The sequence below is a fragment of the Equus quagga genome, chromosome 7 (genome assembly GCF_021613505.1).
Source record: "Equus quagga isolate Etosha38 chromosome 7, UCLA_HA_Equagga_1.0, whole genome shotgun sequence".
Lineage (NCBI taxonomy): Eukaryota > Metazoa > Chordata > Mammalia > Perissodactyla > Equidae > Equus > Equus quagga.
This window is the reverse complement of record NC_060273.1, coordinates 52,600,616-52,623,488: the sequence shown is the minus strand read 5'-3', so window position 1 is coordinate 52,623,488 and position 22,873 is coordinate 52,600,616. Positions and strand designations below refer to the sequence as shown.

Sequence of the window (22,873 nt, the reverse complement as noted above, 5' to 3'; positions counted from 1 at the left end):
AGCTCTAGTACATTGTTGCCTTGTGAGAATTTGAGACCAAAGTTGTCAGATAATCCCATTTTCCAAGACAGGAAGCCAAACTTGTATGTGAATCCCCCGTCTTTGAATACTGGCAATTAATTCCCCAAGAAAATGAAAACACATTTTATAGGCCAAACAAGACCTATCTTTGGGCTGTGTTCATGCCCAGGGCCATGATTTTGTAACCTCAAAACTAGATGGCTGGGCGTAAAGTCCAACTCAGAGATTCCATGATGGAGAAAGTACTCTCCAGTCCAGGAAGAAGGAGATGGTCATGACCATGGTCTTTGGTCATGGTCGTGGTCATGGTCATCGACCTAACAGAGGAGACACCTTGCTAGGGAAAAGACCAAAGGCTTGGGTCTTCCTACCATTCGTAGTCTGAGGGTCTAACTTGTACACAGGCACAGAGCATGTTAGGAGCAGAACCATTGCAAGACTAGTTACAAACCAAAGTGCAATTTGTGCTGAGGGAAGCAGAAACCATTGTCGGGGCACATGGGAGCCAGATCTATGAAAGAGGCCCTGGATTGGCTGCATTCTAGGTCCAGTTCTGTCACCAACTGGCTATGCGACCTAGGACTCAGGCAAAGTCAGTTGGTGACAGAGGTTGGAAGAGATGCACCGTGTAGAAGCCCGTAACATGGGCTCCACGTGTTTCAGAGAAACAGGACCTCACTGAACGGACAGGCAAAATGCCACGATTAGGCGCATTTTCCTTTTCCAAGGTCTAAAACTTCCATTCCCCACTCAGTAGAGTCTCTGACGCCAAAACATCAAGGACCACTTAATCTGGATCATCTTCTCCAACTCCCCTTCAATCTGAGAATTTCCTGTGTAGCATCCGCAACAGTTGGTTATTCTGTCTCGCTTTAACTACCCCCAGTACGAGACAGTTCATTGCTTTTAAAAGTACTTACAGTTAGAAAACCTCTTTATCTGTTAGGACACTCATCTTCCTAATATTCTGATGGAGAGGATAACAGTCCCCCCACTCCCAGCCACATGCAAGGTTGTAGTGGGACCATGGGCATGAAGACACTTTACAGATTAAAAGTACTTTTCAAGCAGAAGTACCTAATTTATTCTTGTTATGTAGTTATTGCCATAGTATTAAATCTCTGCGTTAATTTTGATCTCTGTCATCCAAACTTAATCTGATTTGGCGAGTGGCTCATTATTCTTTTTAATGACAAAAATAATAATAACAAGTAACATTTGGCCTTGGAGACTCTTAACAAACCTGGAAAGAAACCGTCAAGGAGCCTCCCCACCTGTTAACGCTGCTTCCTCTTTCTCCAACCAGGGAACAGGCGCACCCTCCTCCCGTTCCTGAGACCGCCTGGATAACGCCCAGGGACTCAGTCAGCACATTTTTAGAAAGGAACAGATTAAAATGGAGAATAGAGTACATCCCAAATTAGTGAGAGAGTATTATTTTGTGAAATTTTTGCTTATCTGCATGTGTATACTGGATTGTGATGAAAACTGTGGTTCTTACTGTGAAACACACCTAATAAAAAGAAATCAAGAACCACTGGCTTCGGCCCCTACCGCACACATGCAGGCGACTCCCCGGCATCTTGAGCCCCAAAGACATGCATTCCCTTCAGAAGCTGACATTACCACGGCGTGAGAATTAGAAGGTGATGAAAAAGCAAAACAAAACAAAATCTCAGCTGTCAATATCCACATACTCAGCTGTTACAATATCTGTTTGATACGGAAATTGATCCTGCTGCCCAGACAGCGAAACAATTCATTTATTAATAAAGTTCAGTTCTACCTTAATGAAGTGGGTTTAAGACTTGATGTTTCAATAATTGCTCAGTGCATTTATAGTAAAGGAAATGGTAAGCAAGTACAGTTTCTGAATCAGAAAGATTATCTCAAGCTTCTGCAAAGAGATTGCCCTGAGCTTTTGAGGAATTTAGTCACAGGAGGATTAACAGAATAAGGCAATATTGCAAAAGAAACCTTTAAGCTTCTAGGTAAGATAAACTTGGAAAGGTATACTAGATGCCTCCAAAAAGACATCATTTCCTCCAAAAATACATTTGCATCTTCCTTATTTACATTTTAATATGGCTTTCACCTCTTTTCACAGTTTTAAATATGTATGCATTTTTTTCAAATAAAATTGTTATTCAATCTAGTGCTAGGAGATTTAAACCAACAATTTTATTTCCATTTTAAAATGAGTTAAAAAGATATGTAAGTATTCTGAATTAGACTGACTTACGTGGGGGTTGTTTGTTTGAGAATGGGCGCTTTGATTTACATGGAAACACTGCAGTGTATAGTAATTGCTACTTCACTTGTTAGCTACAAACATAACAATAATCAAAGGCTCTGTAAGAATTATACGGAAACTGGCCACTTGCAGCAATGTCTTATAAACAGAGTATCTTATTTATATTGAATGCTCTGCCTTCCTCCCAGCAAGATAAGGTGATCCCTGTTTCCCAGCACGTAAGGCAGATGACAACTGGGAATTGTTACCAAGTTCTGCTTCTCCTTTGGAAACTTACCCAAACGTCCACTACTTTAGGGAAGATGTACAAAACAAAAACTCACTTTGATGGATTTATTTTGTATTAAGATCAAAGTCTCAAAAGGAAAAGTGACAATTGGAGAGAGAATCTGGTGCAAAGGGACTGACTAGAGAAATGTACCCAATGCAATGGTCCTGCTCACCCTGTTCTCTCAGACAGAAACTCACCTGTCCTCCCAGTCCGTAATCCTGGGTGTGACGGGGGTGTGCGCGCTCCCAGCAGCCTGTCCCCCTCATCGCTATTCTCGCCAGCCCCGATTTACAGTTGTTCAATATATGGATTTGGTAATGTCTGCGTGACAACAATGGGACAATGGGCAGAGAAGGTTAGATGGCAACTGATTCTTGATTGGAGTACATTTTTTTTAAAGCTATTTTATTTTATTTTTTTGAGGAAGATCAGCCCTGAGCTAACTACTGCCAGTCCTCCTCTTTTTGCTGAGGAAGCCTGGCCCTGAACTAACATCCGTGCCCATCTTCCTCTACTTTATATGTGGGATGCCTGCCACAGCATGGCTTGCCAAGCGGTGCCATGTCCACACCCAGGATCCGAATTGGCGAACCCTGGGCCGCCGAGAAGCGGAACGTGTGCACCCAACCGCTGCACCACCGGGCCGGCCCCATTGATTGGAGTAAATTTATAGAAAGCATTGTGGCAGGGCCCAGAGGAAAACACTCACTGACCCTTCTGTGATGGTAACACGTTGGAAGTTCCACTTATTTGGAGTTTGTGATCCTTCACTAGGAGACAGGCTGATCTCTCACTTAATTGACTGACGCGTTCTAAACAACTATTGCAAAATTATAGTCCATTGTAGTACATATAGGAGGAATGGTAGAGAGACGACTAAAGACAATGGCTTTTAGAGCCCCTCAAATGCTTCAGAAGCTTTCTCTTATATAAAGTAGTTCCCATTTAAGTCATTTCCTATTATTTAAGGGTATCTAGTAAACATTACAAAACAGTACTGAAAAATACATCCATATTTTTAAAATTAATATTTAACAAGCTACCATTTGAACTTTTTGATAAATGATGCCAGCCTTCCTCTAATTGTCCCAAATGGTGAGAGTTAACTCTGTTTTTTTAAACAGATTTGTTTCCCTTTGCTGTTTGGAGGCTGTTACACGTTCCACTCACTTACCTGTGTCTCTGGAATATTCAGATAGTTCAGTTGGCAGCAAATTGAGTATGTAAAGAAGTTATTTGGAAAGAAAGGGAAAAGTTTTCATATGGTCTTATTTTTAGCACTTCTGCCCTCATCTCCACTTGGAATGTGTTGACCTCCAAAGCCAAAACTCCCTCCCTGTGTGGTGTCTGACGCTGGACTGACTGTAAGACACACAGTGACCAGGCAGGGAGGCAGGGTTCAAGACAGGAAGGTCGTCTGCAGTGTGACCCCCAGCCCAAGCCCTATGTCCCAGGTCATGACGTCACTCTTCCAACAGCCCAGACTGTGGTCTGACAAGTGACCACCAAGGTGAGCCACTCCAATGCCATCTCCTCTGGTTCCAGATAAGATTGAAGACGAGTTGGAGATGACCATGGTTTGCCATCGGCCTGAGGGGTTGGAGCAGCTTGAGGCCCAGACGAACTTCACCAAGAGGGAGCTGCAAGTCCTTTATCGAGGCTTCAAAAACGTAAGACCCCACGGCCTCCAAAGGCCGAGGCAGGATTTCCCACTTGGGGCTAAGCTCTGCCAGATGCCACAGGGGCCCGTCAGGGGGCTTTCCCAGATGTGTAGCTGTCAAAGGAAGGCCAAGGCTATCAAGGGGACATGAAAGCAAGACCATAAGGCTAGAAAGAAAGACTCCAGGCAAAGATGAGGCAATCTCAGTGGACGGGAAATGTGCTGACAGCCCAGGCACTTCACAGGTTGACATAACCTTGGAGAATTCACCCCGACCCAGGTTCCAGCCTTAGCATAACACGTGCACACTCTTGATCTTATTGGTGCCATTTGGGTCTTCTGTAACCAGGCTCACTTGCACAAAATCACAAGTCTTAGAAGGGGCTGAGACACAATCCAAACCCAGGTCTTTCTAGTCCCAAAGCCAAACTCTTTCCACCTCACAGTGCCCATCCTCTGATGATGTCTCATCATTTTACAAAGCAGCTTTGGTCCTAAGGTGGGAATACCTCCAGACCACTCACCTTGGAGACATGGAAGTGCGCAGGTGGTTGCCCCGTCCCTGCCACCAGGGATCAAGGGAACCCTAGACCCCAGGGCTGGGCCCATCTGCTCCTCCTGGGGCAGCCCTCAGACACCTCCCACCATTCTCGCCCTTCACGCAGGAGTGCCCCAGCGGTGTGGTCAACGAGGAAACCTTCAAGCAGATCTACGCCCAGTTTTTCCCTCATGGAGGTGAGTCCAACCTTGAGAAAGATCCTGCCCGGCTCCCCCTCTTGTGAGCAGCCTTCCTTCCTCCAAGTTCACACTCCCTTGTAATCCAGCTCCTCCTCAAGGTCAGGGAGAACTCAGAGCAGGATTTCCCCCTTATTACAAAACATGGAATTCACCAAAACCTTAGCAGAAAAGAGCTCTGAAAATGGACCCTCGCTAGGAGAGAAGGAGAGATTGATAAAGCAGTATCATAAAATCTCATAATAGCTCTAGAAAGCAGATATTTTTATCACAGATGGGGCAGCTAAGTTTCAGAGAGGTTAAACAATTCACTCAATATCACACAGCCAGTGAGTAGCTGACCAGGATTAGACCCCATAAGTATCTGATGTAAAGCTCTGCCATGTTCGTCCCACCATCATGCCACACACTCTCCATTCTTTTCCCTACAACAGCTGAGGCAAGCTAGAATTTTGACAAAGAACTTTAGTAAATATCAGAAACTATCAAAATAAACTAATCCAAAAAGATGCAGGGAACGTAAAATTGTGCTTATACATCCAGGTTGGCAAATGTGCCAGGCCCATGGCTCCTCTGTTGCCCTGCCTGACTCCTGCGGGAACCCAGTCTGGCCCATGGGCCTGAGACATCAGTGGCTTTCCCTGTGGCTTCCATGTGTCACATGCCACCTTACTTCCTGCCCCCAGGAGCTAACTCCTGCAGAACCCGTTCCCTGGGTCCTGACGAAATGCAGATGCAAGTGTGCTAAACACCTCTTGGGGCTCTATTTCTATGGGCCTCTTCAGCAGCAGACAGGAGCCTTCCCAGGTATGGGATCCAGTACAGGGCCCCTACCCAAGCCGGGGCAGTTTTGTCCCCTGCAAGCCCCTGACTGGCTGTTTGTTGAGTTCTATTGGGAACTCTTCATTGAGTTTTGACTATGTGGGAGACTTGATGATGGTTTCAATGATGTGACTGTGTGAAAAGTTTAACATACTTTTTCAAAAATGTCAAGAAATACATGTTGGTAGATCAGGCTTGTCACACAGCCACCGCAGCCACCTGCACACAGCTGCCTACCCCACTGGGAGCCAGAGCACATGCACAAGGTGGTCCTCGAGACCCCAGAGGAGATGCCCCTAAAGGAGCTGGCTGAGACCCTGCAAAAGAACATGGACCACATGCTGTGGCTGAGGCAGCAGAGAGGCAGAGGGTATCGCCATTTGCATTGCTTTCTGGCCCTACCCTAGGAAGAAATGACCCAGTGCTTGAAGAAGTTCCAATTATTCAAATGACTACTGTTATCCGTTGCTGTGAAATATTTGAATATCGGCTGGATCCAGAAACAGCAGGCCATTCATCCCTAAGCACACACACTCCTTTCAGTGGTGGCTCACCCTTCCCTTTACATTATGACAGTTTCTTGAGGGTCAAACACATGTTCATATTTGTCATTATTAAGTTAAAAGAAAAAAGAAAGTCAAGAAATAGGTCTTGCTACATCCCATTGTACAGAGACGGGAAAGTGAAGCTCAGAGAGGTTGTGTTAGATGCCTGCAGTCACACAGCTGTGCAGTGACACAGCTGCGATCTAAGCCCAGGTGTGTGTGCTCTCTAGTGAGTGCTCATTCCACAGCACTGCACTGTCACTTGGAAGAACACCTTCACACAGTCACTGTGTCATTCATCCACCAAGAATTATACACACAGACAGGCAGGTGGGTCTTTCTCTAGGGATGGCTGGCTGGAGGCAGAAAGGGCCTGTCTGGGCTCTTAGTAGAACTTCTCACCTAAACTCCAGGAGGGCCACACTGGTCCCGATTCACACCAGCGGCGTTTCCCACTCCACCATCTTCACCTTCCTGTCACCCAGCATCACCCGTCTCTTTGTCATTGTTTTTAAGTGACTTCAGTCCCTCTGTGGGGCCCTGCTCCCGTCACCTGCCTTCCCTCTCTGCCTTGCAGATGCCAGCACGTATGCCCATTACCTCTTCCACGCCTTCGACACCACCCAGACAGGCTCCGTGAAGTTCGAGGTACGCGTGTCTCAGGAGCCCCGGCTCCCCATCACCTCTTCCTCTAACCCGTGGGGTGTTGGGAGTCAGGGGCAGGGGTTGGATCATCAAATGCTTCTGTCAAGACAAAGAAACTTTTATCCATTTAACAAGCATTTCCTGAACATACAGAGAAGACAAATGCCCCTGCTTTCCCGGAACTCAGGGCCTCAGGGGACGAATGACAATGGTTTAACAGCTCACAGGCTCTCCGAGCTTTCCTTGTGGCAGGGTCTGTACTTAGTGCTTTGCGCATATTGACTCATTTAATCCTCACAATAACTCTACAATGTAGGGTTCTATTATTTATTACCAGTTTACAGAAAAGGAAAGTAAGCAAAGAGACTGAGTGGTTTTCCCAGGTCAAACACTAGTGAGAGGCACAGGAGGGATTTGAACTCAGGTACCATGTTTCCAGAGTCCACGTTCTTAGCCACTAGACTGTACCGCCACCAGTATGAAAACTGCAGCCATGAGATCAGGCAATACCAGAGGAGGCTGTGTTCCCCTGTGTCTGGAGGTGTCAGCACACACAGAGCTCGATTATTCTTCAAGGAGGCTCCTCCCCAAAATGGGGCAGGGCACAGAATGGAAGGGGGGATGCTCTTTCCTGAGCGTGGCCATAGCCTGCGGGGGACTGAGGACATGGGAGATGCCATCCTGTAAAAGCAGTCACAAAGGCTGACCCCAAGTCAGAGCTCCGCCCTCCCCGATGGCTTGATGGTTAACGCTGCTCATGCTTCTTCCACTTCTCAGGACTTTGTAACCGCTCTGTCGATCTTGCTGAGAGGAACCGTCCATGAGAAACTGAGGTGGACATTTAACTTGTATGACATCAACAAAGACGGATACATAAACAAAGAGGTAAGTGAGCTGAGGCAGGGGCACGAGAAATCTGCAGTGAAGGCACCTAATTAAGTAGCCAACAGCCCCAGTCATGATAATGAAATTGCCTGAGTGAGGAGGAGAGATCGGCTTGGGGTTAACAGAGCTGGTTCTTGGCAAAATGAAGAAAGTCGTGGCCTTTGACCTCCCCCGTTGCCCCACCCTGTCCTGTTCTCAGGCATTCAAGAGAGGATTAAGCAGATTCATTCTCTCTCACTGGGTCCCAGGTAATCAATGCACATGTCAAAGGAGGTATAAATGATTTATTTCAGTGTAGAGTTACCCCCCCAGGGGAGCTTGCATTTGAACAGGTTAACAGCCATGAGTTAAAGATCAAAATTGGAATGGTAGAATTGCAGGCATCTCCTAGAAGAGAAGAGGGTGTCTCTGAGGAGGAAGGGACCCCAAAGGGATCACATTGGCCACACCTCTTTGCCTACTAATAAAACCAGAGAAGGAGGTGATGGAAGGTGCAGCCGTCCCTAAAGAAATCATCACAAGTAATTTCTGAATCTTCACCGCTTGACACTTGCAGAATCTTAGAGTACATATGGTGTCCAGCAGCGAGATGCCCACAGGTCTGTCTCAAAACTCACTTTGATATCTCCTGTCTCCTGGTATCTCGGTGGAAGCTTGGATCTAGCATCCTGAACATCCCACTTCCTGAGCTCCTACGTGCCAGGCAGAGTGCCTGAAGTTACAAATAGCATCTCCAGTCTTCACCTCGACCCCAAAAGGCTCTCTCCAGCTTCCATTCCTCATTCATTCAGTCGTGTGTTTGCTCAACACATATTTGAGAGCTAATTAGGTGCTCTTGGTGCTAAAGATAAAGTGGTGAACAATCCCAAAAAGTGTGAAAATCCTAATATCCACTAGTAGCAGATTCATTAAATGAATTCCAGTAAATACATATAATGGAATAACAGCTGGTCATCCAAAATCATGCAAGAGTAATAAGACGTAAAAATTAGTATAATACACTATATTTTAAAAACCACTTTAGAAAGTAGTATATGTAATATTATCTCAATTTTGTAAATAATTAAATGCTTCTGTACATACTCAAATATACGATACTCCAAAATATTCACATACTACTTCACAAAATATATAAAGAAAGGACTCCATAAAATGGGACTTATAACACTGGTCTGCAACCTGAATTCAACCATTGTTTCATCACTAAATCATTTTGCTAACGCCGGTTCCCTTTTTCTTATTTGAAACTAGACAAAATTGTCCCCATTAATACCCGTCAGACCACTCTGGATGGCAGTTTAAAAGTAAAAGAAAAGTGAAGATAAACAGCTTCCTAGAAAATAGAGCTGCATCTTCCCCTGACGGTCATTTGGAGATAAGCTCATCAAAATTGTAGGCAATGAAAATCCTGAGACAGCAATCAAAATTGGTCTTTAAGTCCATTCTCTGATAAAAGATACTCAGGAAACAAACCTACAGCTGGCAGATGCAAAGGACTTGTAAAGCACACATTTTAAAACAGACACGTGGCTAGAGACATATGTTCCCTAGTTCTGTCCAGTGACAGGGCCTAGGAGCAGCAACACTCCTGTAGCGATGAGCACACCCAGCACCCAGACCTTGCTTTCTAAATACCATTCTCCAGTACAAGGAACTAGTCTCCTTGGAGAACTGGTTGATTCCAGGACTGGGAAAGAGAAAATGCAAGATGAGCCTGGAGCATCTTGTACTTAAAAAGTATGAGAGTCCTGAAAAAGAAAAAAGATGGAGGCATGTCAAAACACTATGGGAGTCAACCTGAAGGAGTTGCCAATAGCCAACGCTAGAACAATTTGAGGGAAAAAATAAAAAATGATAGTATTGCATCATGACCTATATGCTAAATATCCATGAGTCCATACTGAATAATATATCTATTCAAATAATGTAGTATGTATTCAAATAAATAATTGAATACATAGATAAATGGGGAGGGGTAACAATTTTTCCTTAAAGAAGAATTCCAATTAATAAATGTAGGAAAATAAAGGAAATACAAATTCACCAATAGACAAACACCACAGTGATCCTTTTTGCAGGCAATATCCACTGACACATACTAAAATCAGTGGAGAAGCTTGACAGGCACCACCCTAATCCAGTGACCAAGGTTAACGTGGCCAGTAATAAGAGATAGCAACACCATGTCCGTCTCTGATATGATGCACCAAGAAGGATATAACATCACCTCTATCAGAGTCTTGTCAGAAATGCATTACTTCAATTTAATCATAAGAAAACCAGGGGCCACCTCAAACTGAGAGACATTCTTCAAAATAACTGACCAGTACTCGTATCAAAAGTATCATGATCTTGAAAGACAAAAAGGAAAGAGAAACTGTCACAGATTAGAGGAGACTTAAGGAGACACAATAAGTAAATGCAATGTGGGAACTTAGAACAGAAAAAAGACACGAGGGAAAAAACTGATGAAATTTGAATAAGCTCTTAGTTTAGTTAACAGCATTGTAGCATTGTTAATTTCCAGGTTTTCATCGTTGTGCTAAATTGTTAACATCAGGGGAAGCTTGGTCAAAGTTGTATATGAACGCTCTGTAGTATTTTTGAAACTTTTGTGTAAGTCTAAAATTATTAACAATAGGTTAAAAACAAAACAAAAAATTAAATAAGCACATGGAATGAGGAGGAGCAGGCAAAGAACCCAGGAGAGAGGCTGGGTCTCTGTAGACACTACTTCATACATCCCGCAGAGAAGGCTGTCTTCGTCCACTCTTCTCCCCCATGCAGAGGAGGGGCCGGGATAAGCCACAGAACACCATGCCCGGCCAGTGTGATAGGAGAAGAACACAGAGCCACTCAGCTGTTGCTGGCCTCTTCACCCGTGGTAGGCACTGTGCCAGGTGCAGAGGCCTTAGCACTGAAGGACCCAACACGTGTCCTCACAGAGCTCACAGTCTCAGGGAAACAGAGCTGTAAACTAATATTAGGAACAGCTTAATTATTTAAACAAGCACAGGTTTCCCTCACTATCTGGAAGTTCCGTTTTTTGAAAGACCTACATTAGTAGCAGCATTCGTTTTGCAGCAAGCCATTATAGAGGCAGCCCCCACCCGCCAAGCTCTTTCCTGGGAACTACACTCGGCATCTCATCATCAAGCTGCCATGGCCTTGAACTGTGTCTGTGATTAAGATAAAGCATCTGTGTTTTATCTCCATTTATTTTGGTAAGTTATTTTTGGGGTCAAAGAAAGCTCCAAAGTTTTTCCCGTATAAATTAACGGTAATTCCTTCTTCACTTTACGGCGTGTTGGCTTTTCATAAGAAACACCCTACTTTCGGATAGCAAGGGAAACCTGTATTTACTAAGCACTTACTCTATATCAGGAAGCATTGAAAGATTGGAAAGAAATATGATAGGATTTGTAACATCTATCAACCCCCAACAACCAAGAAGGGTAGTTATTGTCTTTGTAGAAAGGGATCTTTTGGTTACAAAGACTAGAAAATCATCAACGTAAACTAGCTTGAGTTGAAAGAGATTTCCTGTAAGGATATAGGGAGTCTGACGGAACACACTTAATCCCCATTGGAACTAGAAAGTTGTTAGCCTCTCTCTCTCTGTGTCTCCTCTTCTTTCTCCTCTCTTTACCACCCCCCCACGACCCCACCCCCAACTCCAGCATTGTCTGAGATCAAGATGGCCACACTCTCCTCTGCAGGAATGACGGCTTCAAATTGCCAGCAACCTAGGGGTGGGGGAAGCCCAAAAGGAGGTTTTAGTTTATAGGGTAGCCATTCTCAGACACCGCCTCTCCGTGGCTTCTCTTGGTCTCTGTTACACCTCTTTCTTCTTCAGTTGCTTTTCTCAGAGAGCCTGTGTGTGTGTGTGTGTGCACAAATTCACACGCTCCTGTGAACATTTCTGTTTTCCCCCATCCCCTCCTTCCTTCTCCCCGCTCTGCTCCTCTGTTCTCCTCTCTTCTCTTCTTTCTCTCCCTTTCTCCCGGCATTTCTCTCATCCGCTCTACTTTCTGTGCATCTGCTCATTCTACTCCTTACAGAAGTTCTACTCTTCTGCAGAGGTTTTTGGTTTCTGCTCATCCTTCACCTCAGCTAAAACCTGGAAATGGCTCTCCCGTGGCACTGGGCCCAAATCCACACGACTTTCGAGCTCCAGGGTTCTACTGCTTCTGCCTACAGTTGCTGTGCCTCTTCATTCAAACCTCTCAAGAGGGAAATACTGAGTAGCTCAGCTTTAGTCAGATGTCCACCTTTGTTCCCATCACTTGTGGTCACAGGGACAGGTCATGTGGTACAAACACAGCCACCCCGGCCCAACGTCTCAAAGGAATTATGGAGTGGGGAGACGGTCTTCCAACCCGGGGTGGAGGCTGATCAGGGCACAGCCATGTCCACCCTGATCCCACACATAACCCTCACAGACAATGCTCAAGAAGAGGTAACCTACCTAAGAGCTTCTGAAGGCAAAGAGAGCTTTCCACTGTCCTCTCTCTAGAAAGAAGCTCCCAGAATATAACCCCTTCAGATTGTTTTCTAAATCCCTCTCATCAGCTGAAGAGGGTCCTTTTAATCACTTTCATTAGCAAGGGGGACAAGGAGCCTCAAACTGTCACCTAAGAAGAGCTTGACCTCATGGTCCCCACACTGTGTGCTTCCATGTCCCCTCCCAGGAGATGATGGACATTGTCAAAGCCATCTATGACATGATGGGGAAATACACATATCCTGTGCTCAAGGAAGACACTCCAAGGCAGCACGTGGACGTCTTCTTCCAGGTAAGAGCATACGCCTTGTGTGTGAGCTCTGAGCCCAATTTAGACCAGTCAGCGCGAAAGCATCGGAGCAAGTGATTTGTGTCCAACCCTGAACTAAGTATTGCGGGAAACAGAAAAGAATTACGAGATGTATTGTGCTCTAGGAATAGATGATCTCATTAAGCAGACAAGCATACACTACAGAAGAGAACAGGGAAGTATATTATTAAATGTAAGCTATATAGTATGGACTCTAAGTTCCATAAAAATTCTTGGGGGATCAGAGTAAACAGAGAAGACAGCATTAAGCACATTTGTGTGGGTGTTGAGCATTTATGTCTGGGGATGAAAGGGAAGGAAGGCTGGAAACTAGGGTGGGGGGATTGTGAGATCTTGACACTGAAGAGTTTGGCCTCGCTCTGGTGAAGGACGAGTGGCTTCTATTCGTCTGTGAGTAGAAGAGTGGTGTGGTCATAGTGGTGTTTTAGTAAAAAGTTAACCTAACAGCAGAGTTTCAAAGAATGTCAGAGCTCATTCTGGTCCAATCCTCTCACTTTGCAGATGGGAAAAGCAGAGGCTCAGAGAGGCTTAAAGACTCACTCAAGGGCACTCAGTAAGTGACGGAGACAGAACTAGAACCTCTCACGTCCGGTGTTCTTTCCGCCAGAGAGACAGGTTAGAAGAGAGTCTGCAGAGGACACGTAGGGTGTGAGCAGAACAATCGGGAGATGAGGTGATCAGGGTCTGCAGCAAGTCTTTCAATTTTAGGGAAGCTCACAGGGGTCAGAGAGCTGTAACCAGGGCCTAGGCAGAGGTGTGTGGCCAGCGAAAGACCACCCTAATTTTGGGGCAAGTTGGTTAGCAAAAAGCAAGTTTTGGAATGCAGATTCCAGATTCTTTAAAGTGCTTTCATAGTGCTTCCTGTTGTGTCTTTCAGAAAATGGACAAAAATAAAGATGGCATCGTGACTTTAGACGAATTTCTTGAATCCTGTCAGGAGGTAAGGAGAGATCCGAGGGCACAAAACCTCTAAATCTGGGGAAGGAAATCTGGGGCTTGGAGACCTGAAAGAAGAGAGTGAGAAACCTGCAACCCCTCAGATGAGAGCCATCACCACCAGCAACAACTCCAAAGTCCAGCTATCTCCACTCCCCAGACTGGCCTGTGGTTGGGCTCGGCCAAGCACAGGACTGAGCCAGATGCCTAAGAAGAGGTGTTGGGGGTGTTCACACAGCCAGAGAGGGTCTCTGCGAAACCACAGACATCCCAAGTCAGCAACACCGTCATTTTCAACCTGTCTCTGGCTGGATGACCCACTCCCCAGACTACAGGGGAATAGCTGGGGAGAAAAATTGCAGGCTTTACAGATGTTAAAAAGATATTAGTTCATTATCCAAAAAATTTGACAACATATAAAATCTACAAATTTCCTGCAAAATACAATTTATCAAAACTAACACAAAAGGAAATGGAAAGTCTGAGTAGTCCTATGTTTGTTAAAGAAACTGAATCTGTAATTTAAAACTTTCCCACAGAGAAAATGGCAGGCAAAGATGTCTTCACTGGTAAACTATTCCAAACATTTAAGAACAAAAATGACGCTAATCTTATACAAAAGCAGAGAACAGAGAAAGAGGGAAAACTTAGCTTGATTGATGAGGCTATCATGACCCTAACATGCAAGCTGGACAAGGCATTACAAGACAAAAAACTTTTCAGGCTAATATATTCCTCCTGGACATAGATGCAAAAATCGAATCCAGCCATAGGTAGAAAGCATAATACATCATGAATAGATAGGGCTTATTACAGGAATGCTAGATTAGCTTAACATTCAAGAACTAGTGAATGTGATTAATGGCATAATAGAATAAAGGAGAAAAATCATGTGATCATTTCAGTAGATGTAGAAAAGTTGTTTGATAAAATACAGTACTCACTGTTTTACTGGATAATGTGCTTCTTCCAAATTTCTCTCTAAAGCCAGGAAAGGTGCTTCTTGCCTTGTGTTGCCCACTTTCCACGTCTCCATCCCTTACTCCCTGTTTCTCACATCCTTGCCAGATTCTCTCTGCATAGGAAACCCATGCTGGAGGTCAGCTCACCAGTCACAGAGCTTCTCATGGAGGAGCCTCAGAGTTCTGACCGTCCTCTCTTTTCTCTCTCCTCCTTTCCCAGGATGACAACATCATGAGGTCCCTCCAGCTATTTCAAAATGTCATGTAACTGTGGACATAGCCATCTGGCTCTCAGAGACGTTGTACTAAACACCTTAACACCTTGATCTGCCCTCGTTCTGATTTTACACACCGACTCTTGGGACAGAAACACCTTTTACACTTTGGAAGAATTCTCTGCTGAAGACTTTCTACAGAACCCAGCATCACGTGGCTCAGTCTCTGATTGCCAGCTCTTTCTCGTCCCCCTTCTTGAGAGGGACTAGAAGAAATTGGGTTTATTTTGGAAGCATGCTCATCTCTTCACACTGCTGCCATATGGAAGGTCCCTCTGCTCGAGCTTAAACAGTAGTGCACACTTTTCTGCTTGCGTGCCCCAGTCCACTGCCTCCAAGTCCAGCAGACTTTGATGTATCTGGAAGCAAGACAACCTGAGCCAAATGCACACCATCCTCTGATGGCCTCCCAAACCAATGTGCCTGTTGCCCTTCCTTTGGTGGGAAGAATGAGCATTATACAGAACAACTAGAATCTACCATGACTAGGTTGGGAGGGTCAGCACCTAACATATGTAGGATAGGACTGAATTATTAAGCATGGCATTGTCTGATGACCCAGACTGCCCATGTCCTTTGTTTCCAGAGGGAAGGACCAATAATTCTCTCTCACACTAGCATCCGTGCTGGTAGTACAAGTCCCTTAACATGCCCAGGAAAGGAGCCAATGCCCAGCAGTCCATGCCTCCATTCCATCTCCTGCTAGAGCCCAGCACTGCATGTCCCTCCCAGAAAGCCCAGAATGCCTGCAAATTGCTGTAATTTTATACCATGTTCTAATCAATAAACAGAACTATTTCTTACACTCTTAATCGTCATTTCTTCCATGACTCCATTAGGCAGGAGAGGTAAATTGTGAAAAAGGGAGGCTAGTCCATTCACTTGGCATCCAGTTATTAGTACTCACTTGGTGCCAGGCCCTGTGCCAGGCAGTGCATCGTCCTCACCCGCCCCCAAGCAAACATCCAGTTCAAATGCAAATACTGTGACCTTATGAAATGCAGCTTAAAGACGAGACTCTTCACAACACCTCTCTTGCAACAAGACCGCCACTCCCAAGACCCTGTCATGGGGACATCTGGAGCCTCATGTGGTGTGGCTGAGGATACAGAGATAAAGAGGTGGTCAGGACCTCCTGCTGAGGGACTTGGAGTCCAGGGGTTGATCAAGCGGCTTCAGCCTATAAGCAGCAAATGATTATTTATGTTGGACGCTACAGGTCTTAGTTTCTCCATTTGACATCACATGACAAAGATGAAGAGCTAACAGTGACATTTGTGGAAGGAAAGCGCTTCATTGAACCCCTCTTATGTGCCAGGTGTTGCACTAGGAGCTTTATATACATTATCTTATTTCACGCTCACGGTAGAGCACTCTGGAAGGTAGTCTTAGTTTTACTGGTGAGGACACTGAAGCTCAGGGAGGTAAGGGGATCTGCCTAAGGTAGCACAGCTGCATAGAGCGCATTAACTCTCCCCTCTCTACCCTAGAGCCTTCCTACTAGGAAGGAACTCGCCCCAAGGAACTGAGGGACCTCACACGAATCTCATGCCTCTGTAGTCAGAAAGACACAGGAATTCTTTGAATCCAAACAGCAGATAAGGACACAAACGCAGAGAAGGGGGAAGCCTCAGGACCTGTGGAGCACTAGCAAGAGCAGGCCACCACATCTGGTGCATGCATGAAGTGCTCCGGATCTGATCCCCATCGGCCGCCGCCTGGCATGGTTGGAAATTGTAGGGCCCACAGCTCTGTTTCTCTATTTGGGCTTCCCAAGCACAGCCGTGTGGCCATCTCAGGCTGCTGGACATGCGGCCGGCGCCCAGCAAGGCATACATTTAGCCCCAAGCAGACCCTTCCCATGTGCCGTCTGAACCTGCATCATGAGGCTGTACGATGCCCAGCCCGTGGTTCGCCATGCTGGCTACACATCACAATCAACTGGAGAACTTTGAAAAACGCCAGTTCTGGACCCCACCCCAGACCAATGGAAGTAGAATCTCTGAGGGTGGAGTCCGGATATGAGATTCTTTAGAAGCTGTCCAGGGGGTTGTAATGTGCACCCAGAGCTAAGATGGGCAACTTACCACACCCAGTGCTAAGAATGGAGTCATGATCCGAGCCATTCCCCTGGCCACAATGATTGGTTCAGAGCTGGGCTTGCTTCCTAAGCCAGTCCACACGGCATGAATCTCCAGACTTATGCTGGGAACAATGGGACAAAAGGTTCTCTCTCCTACTGGACATGAATGAGAGAGCATATAGTCCTAGGACATGGTGGCAGCAATTTAGGAATTCTGACAGGTTATCCAAGAACTGAAGGGCAGATAAACCAGAACCACAAAAGGCAAGGCAGACAGCTTTTTTAAAAAAATTAAAAGATAAACCAGAAATCGGGCCCTTGATGAGATCATTGAGCTGCTAGATCAAGCCATCCCTGAAGCCACACACACCACTGACCTTTTCAGATGCCTTGGTCAAATGCCTACATAAGGTTTAGACCAGTGTTTCCCACCCTGGCTACATATCAGAATCACTGGGGAGCAGCATTTGGGGACATTTTTTAAAGTGCCAAATGCTTTGGCCTTATCCCAGGTTCTGAATCAGAATCTCTAGAGATGGAGCCCTGAGCATCAGGAGGCTTTAAAATCTCTCCAGGTGATTTCCAGTGTACACCTAGGGCAGGGAGCCCCCGTTGTGGAAGAGGGGAAAGGCTGGCACCCTTCTCCCTCTGCTGGCCAGACCACAAGGAGAAGCCCAATTCAGTCCTGAGTGCCCAATACTGAGGGGAAAATCAGCATCTGGAGATATTCAGAGAGAAGACAGAATGGAAGGAAGATTCAAAACCAGTTCTAACATGAATAATCAACAGAAAGAGAGTTGGTTGTCCCGTGGGGGTGGGGGAAAAGGACAACCTCTTGCAGCAATTGCAAGAGTACAAGCCACCATTCATCAAAGCTTTTAATAAGGACCAAGGAAAAGATCAAAGCTGGTGTTTCCACAGCAGCAGAGAAAGAGAGAGGCCTGTGTCTCTGTGAATCCATGCACCTCTCAGCAGCCGGGGTAGAGGTGAAACAAGGCTCTCCACTTGCAACAACCATCTCCAACTTGTCCTCCTGAATCAGCCAACAAATGCCACCATTTGCCACCATCTGCCAATGGCAATTCAACCATGTAGCAGAGGCCGTGGCTGCCCTTCCTGAGACGCCCTTGGCCCTCACCATTACCGCACGGGTGGACTCAACTGTGCCAGCTGCAAATGCCTGCGACTTTTTGTCTGTGACTCCGGCTGTCACAGACAGTCTGGCCAGGACAGCCCCACTCTGCCTGTGGGCAGGACCGGCAGGAAGAGCCAGTTAGCTAACACCTGCCTGGAGTAGCCCTCAGCCAATGACTAGCGAGAGCAGTGAACAAGTACCCCAAACCCCTCTCCTCTAGGTAGGAAGGGCTCTGGGGCATCTTCTCTTCTGTCTCCCAAACTTCCCCAGTAGGATTGAGCCCCAATCGCCCACAGCAGTAACCTGCTCTAAAGTGTACCCTTAGTGACCTCCTTTCCGTCCCTGTCTCTTTCCTGCACGCCCCTACCATTGCTTCCTGGGTCACTCCCCAGATAAGCTCCTGGACCCCACAGCCATGTCACAGGGCTGCCTCTGGAGGAACCCAACCTAAAACAGACAACGAATACGACAGACATATGTCCTGCTCTCATGAATCTGACATTCTAGTGGGAGGAAACAGACAACAAATAAAACTATTTTAGATAGTTAAAGTGGCAGGAAGAGGAAAAAAGTGCGACATGATAGAGAGGGAAGGGTGGCTGGGGAGGCTCCTGTGAGCCGAGCTTGATGTGATCTTAGGGGTGGGGGGTTCACCAGGCATTTATAGAAAATCTGGGCCTAGGCCTGCTGTCGCTTCTTGGTCAGCCATCTGAGATTCCATCTCGTATTCCAATAAGGAAATCGTATCTGGCATAGAGATGGAGAAGCCCACGGTGACCAAGCCTGTGGTTCTCTAATATCACATCTCTGAATTAATCCTCTGAGCAGAGGCCAGAAAGGTCCCCTGGAGAGGCTCCCAGGAGGAAGATGGGACTGGGGACCCTGCTCGGTGCCAGCTTCTCTAGGGGTGACCTCCTACTTGAATCTCACAACAGTCCTGTGAAGTAGGTACCCCACGCACCTGTTTTTCAGATGAAAAAAGGATGCCCAGAGACACGGAGGGAGCTTGACATGTGGCTGGAAATGGGCTTAAAAGCCTGCCAAGCTCCGAAATCCATGCCCAGCCCCACTTCTTAGAGAAGAGGAAGACCATTCTCCACTTATTCTTAAAACCAGCTCTAATGATACACAAACACCAGAAGGTGTTGGAAAACAGCTGCCAAGAAAACTATTAGTAAAGAGCAATGAAAACAAGTCCATGAATCCAAGCCAAATTACTCTTCCTCCAAAGGGAAGAATGCCAAGGACATGTGCAAAGATGTCCATATGGTTTCCTGGAGGAGCTGAAATAAACATGTCCCTCCCCATCAAAATAAGGCCCAATCTAATCGGCAGACCTCTGCACCCTGGTCCAGTGACTAACTGGGGACCAAAAAACTCAGATGTTGAAGAGCAGGGCAAAACCACAGGGGGAGCCAGCCCCTCTAAGTGGACTTTCAAAGACACATGAGATTCTGGGGAGCTAACTGCACTCGCAGTTCTAGAAATGGAGCACACGACCTAGCCTAGGCTAATCATTACCTCCCATGCCCCTGGCCGTAGTGATTGGTCTAGGGGTAAGCTTAAGACCTAAGCCAATGCAAACAGCATGAATTTTAGGGCTTTTACTGAGGACAATGAAACAAAGTTGTTCATTTTCCTCCTGGACGTGAATGAAAAAGCACATAGCCATGGGACATACAGGCAATCACTTTGTAGCCTGCAAGGAAACCAAGCTATAGATGAACATAATATCACAGAAGACAAGGCAGAGAGATGAAGACAAATGGACTTCTTGATGATTTCCTTGAACTGCTGGATTAAGCTTTACCTGAAACTACATGTACCTCAAGTGGTTTGGGTTGCATGTATCAATAAGTTAATTTTTTATTATTTAAGGCAGTTAGAATTGAACTTTCTGTAACTTGCAACTTGACAATTGCTAACTGACCCCACCCCCACTCCTTCCTATGAAAGATGGGGTGGTAGCAGCTGGGTGGTGGTGGAGGTGAGTGAGAAATCCAGTCTAACGTCATGTCCACTAGACTGCTCTGCCATGTACTTTGCAACCATAATATAATAATATTAATATCATTCGCTGAGCACTTATTACGTGCTAATAGCTCACACGTATTCAATCTTCACTACCCTGGGGTTGGTTCTGTTATTAACCCCATTTACTAATTAGGGAACTGGGGCTCAGAGAGGTGAAGGAATTTGACCGTGATCAAATACCTAATAGGCGGCAGAGTGATTTGCCCCTAGGACTTTCTGACTGTGGCACTGAATCGCTTACCCATAAACTGCCAGCTTCAGTGCGTTTATGGTGCCAGGCAGAGATAAGAAATGAGTGGCAAACCAAAGAATATATGTCCAGGGTAAAGGGGGCAACTCTGTCCCAGCTCTGGGGACCACTGCCGTGTTGTTGGAACGTGGGTCCAGGGCTGGTAGACCTAACAACCTTTCAAGTAAAGTTGAAAATCTGGACTTATATCTAAAATCCCCCAATTTTTACATTCTGACAACTACTTCAATATTTAAAAGACACCAGACAAACCAAACTAACAAGTATAAGAGCTGAATTTGGCCCGGGGTCATCAATTTGCAAGCCCTGCACGACGTTCTATTACGTACTACCAAGTGGTGCTAATGTATCAGGGTAACGCCAAACGTCATCAACAGGTGGTGGAGAAACCAACCGTGGTACATCCACGCCACAGAACGCAATTCAGCAATACAGAGGAATGAATTCTCCATACACACGACATGAGTGACTCTCAAAATTAATCACGTTGATGGAAAAAGCCAGACCAAAAAATAGGACATACTGTATATTTCCATTAATATAAAATTCTAGAAAATGCAAACTAATCTCTAGTGACAGGAAGCAGATCACTGGTTGCCTGGGGATGGGAGGGTCAGGGCAGAGAGAAGGGATGAGAAAGATAAACAAGGGGCAAGAGGAGACTTTGGGGGGTCAATTATACCTTAAAGCTGTTAAAAATTTTGGTCCGGGATCCCAGGGCACATCGCCAACACCTTTCATGGGCTACCTACCCTTCTGGGCCCTCCCCTTCCCCAAGAAGCACTTCCCATTAATAAGCCTCATCATCTTACCTTCCCTGGTGTTTCTCCTGGCCAGTTCATTCCCAGCCAGGTTTCTCCAGCCACACCACACCACTCCCTTCAAATTCAGTCCCATCCTTCCTGCCCTCCTCCCAGAGCCCAGTCAGGGCCCCTCATCCAGACTAGAACACCAGAAGAGGGGCAAGGGTTTTGTGGCAGGGGGTGGGAACTAAGAGTATCCAGTCCTCTCATCACCTAACCCCCCGATCCCTGCCCACTCCAAGGGGCCAAAGCCCTCTCTGTCGATGCGGACGCAGAATAGGTGAATGCTTGGGGAGAGATGGAGAAAAATATGCTATTGTGGATTCTATCAAGGAGAGCAATAGAGGGCACTAAACTTGCTACTGATCGAGAAAGAAAGTAAAAGAGGGAGAAAAGGAAGCAGGGGGATGTGGGGGGAGGCAGAGGAGGAACAAGATGGGTGAGCTTCTGAAGTCCTTACATGATAAATGTTAGCCCATGGTGATGGTTAATTTTACGTGTTAACTTGCTAGGCCATGGTACCCAGTTTTTGGTGAAATGCCAGTCTAGATGTTGTTGTGAAGGTATTTTATAGATGAGATTAACATTTAAATCAGTAGACTTTGAGCAAAGCAGATTATTCTCCATAATGTGGTGGGCCCCATCCAATCAGTTGAAGGCCTTAAGAGAAAAGACTCAAGTCCCTTGGGAAGGAGGAGTTCTGCCTCGAGAGTGTACCAAAGTTAAATCATTTTGCATAACTAAGAAGGAACCATGAAAGGGGACTATCTGACGAGCATCCAGAGCATGAAAGGAAGGGAGAGGTCTAGCCTCATTCAAACATCTCCTACACGCCTAGCACCTTATGTACAGCACCTCCTTTAGTACCATAGCAATCCTCTGGGGTAGGAATGTAAACCATATTCCCATTTTCCAGACAGGGGGAGTTCAATGAGGTGAAATCACGTGCCCAATGTCACTGCTACTAATCGATGGATTCAGAGTTTAATAATGACAGTAACAATATTTACTCAGTGCCTATAATGAGACAGACGCCATCCTGAATGCCTACTATAAGTCATTTCATGCAGTCCTCACAACAGAAAACGAGTCTACGAGCCCCCTGACCTGGCAGCCTCTGACTCTGGCAGAAGCGTTTGTCTCCACGACACCTCCGTACCGCTATTCACACAAAGAGGATGGCATCGCTGTGGATTCCAGGAGTCCTAGAAGGCTTCCCGTCTGAGGTGGGACCTGGAGAGACTGACAGGCAGGAGGAGGCCCCAAGTGGGGAAACAGTGTCAGGAAGGGACATGTGTCTGAAGGCTAAGGGGCAGGCCAGGACAGAGGTGAGGAAGAGGCAGGCTGTGCCTAGAGGAGGCGGGGAGAGGGGACGGAACACGTCCTTGAACGCCAGGCTAAGGACATGGGCTTTCCCTGCAGGTGGCAGAGAGCCACAGAAGGCTCCGAGGAGATGGCGAAGAAAGACGGAGCTGCAGGCTGAAATGGAGGTGCAGGGAGGGTGCCTGGAGAGGCCTGAAGAGGGACCTGCTCCGGGAGGGATGGTGGGCACCTCAATGAACCTCCCCAAAACATGGGGAGCGAGTGGGCGGGTGAGTGGACCAGGGAACTAAGGACGGGGTTAGACCCATGGGAGAGACCCTGGAGGACAATGTAGAGGACAGAGTGGACGATTGGAGATGAAGGATGAAACGGAGCGGGCGACCGTGCCCCGGAAGCCCC

The 22,873-nt window shown here is 46.3% G+C and overlaps 1 protein-coding gene across 1 annotated transcript in view; it reads left to right on the top strand.

Annotated features, from left to right (window-relative positions):
* Positions 1 to 15,086, top strand: part of KCNIP1 (potassium voltage-gated channel interacting protein 1) — a 211,210-nt gene extending 196,124 nt beyond the window's left edge. Inside the window, exons 3-9 of the mRNA XM_046665219.1 lie at positions 4,092 to 4,216; positions 4,872 to 4,941; positions 6,886 to 6,956; positions 7,731 to 7,838; positions 12,530 to 12,634; positions 13,551 to 13,613; positions 14,792 to 15,086. Coding sequence (XP_046521175.1) covers positions 4,092 to 4,216; positions 4,872 to 4,941; positions 6,886 to 6,956; positions 7,731 to 7,838; positions 12,530 to 12,634; positions 13,551 to 13,613; positions 14,792 to 14,839 — 590 coding nt within the window. The 3' untranslated portion in view covers positions 14,840 to 15,086. The remainder of the gene's footprint in view (positions 1 to 4,091; positions 4,217 to 4,871; positions 4,942 to 6,885; positions 6,957 to 7,730; positions 7,839 to 12,529; positions 12,635 to 13,550; positions 13,614 to 14,791) is intronic.
* The last annotated feature ends 7,787 nt before the right edge of the window (positions 15,087 to 22,873 follow it).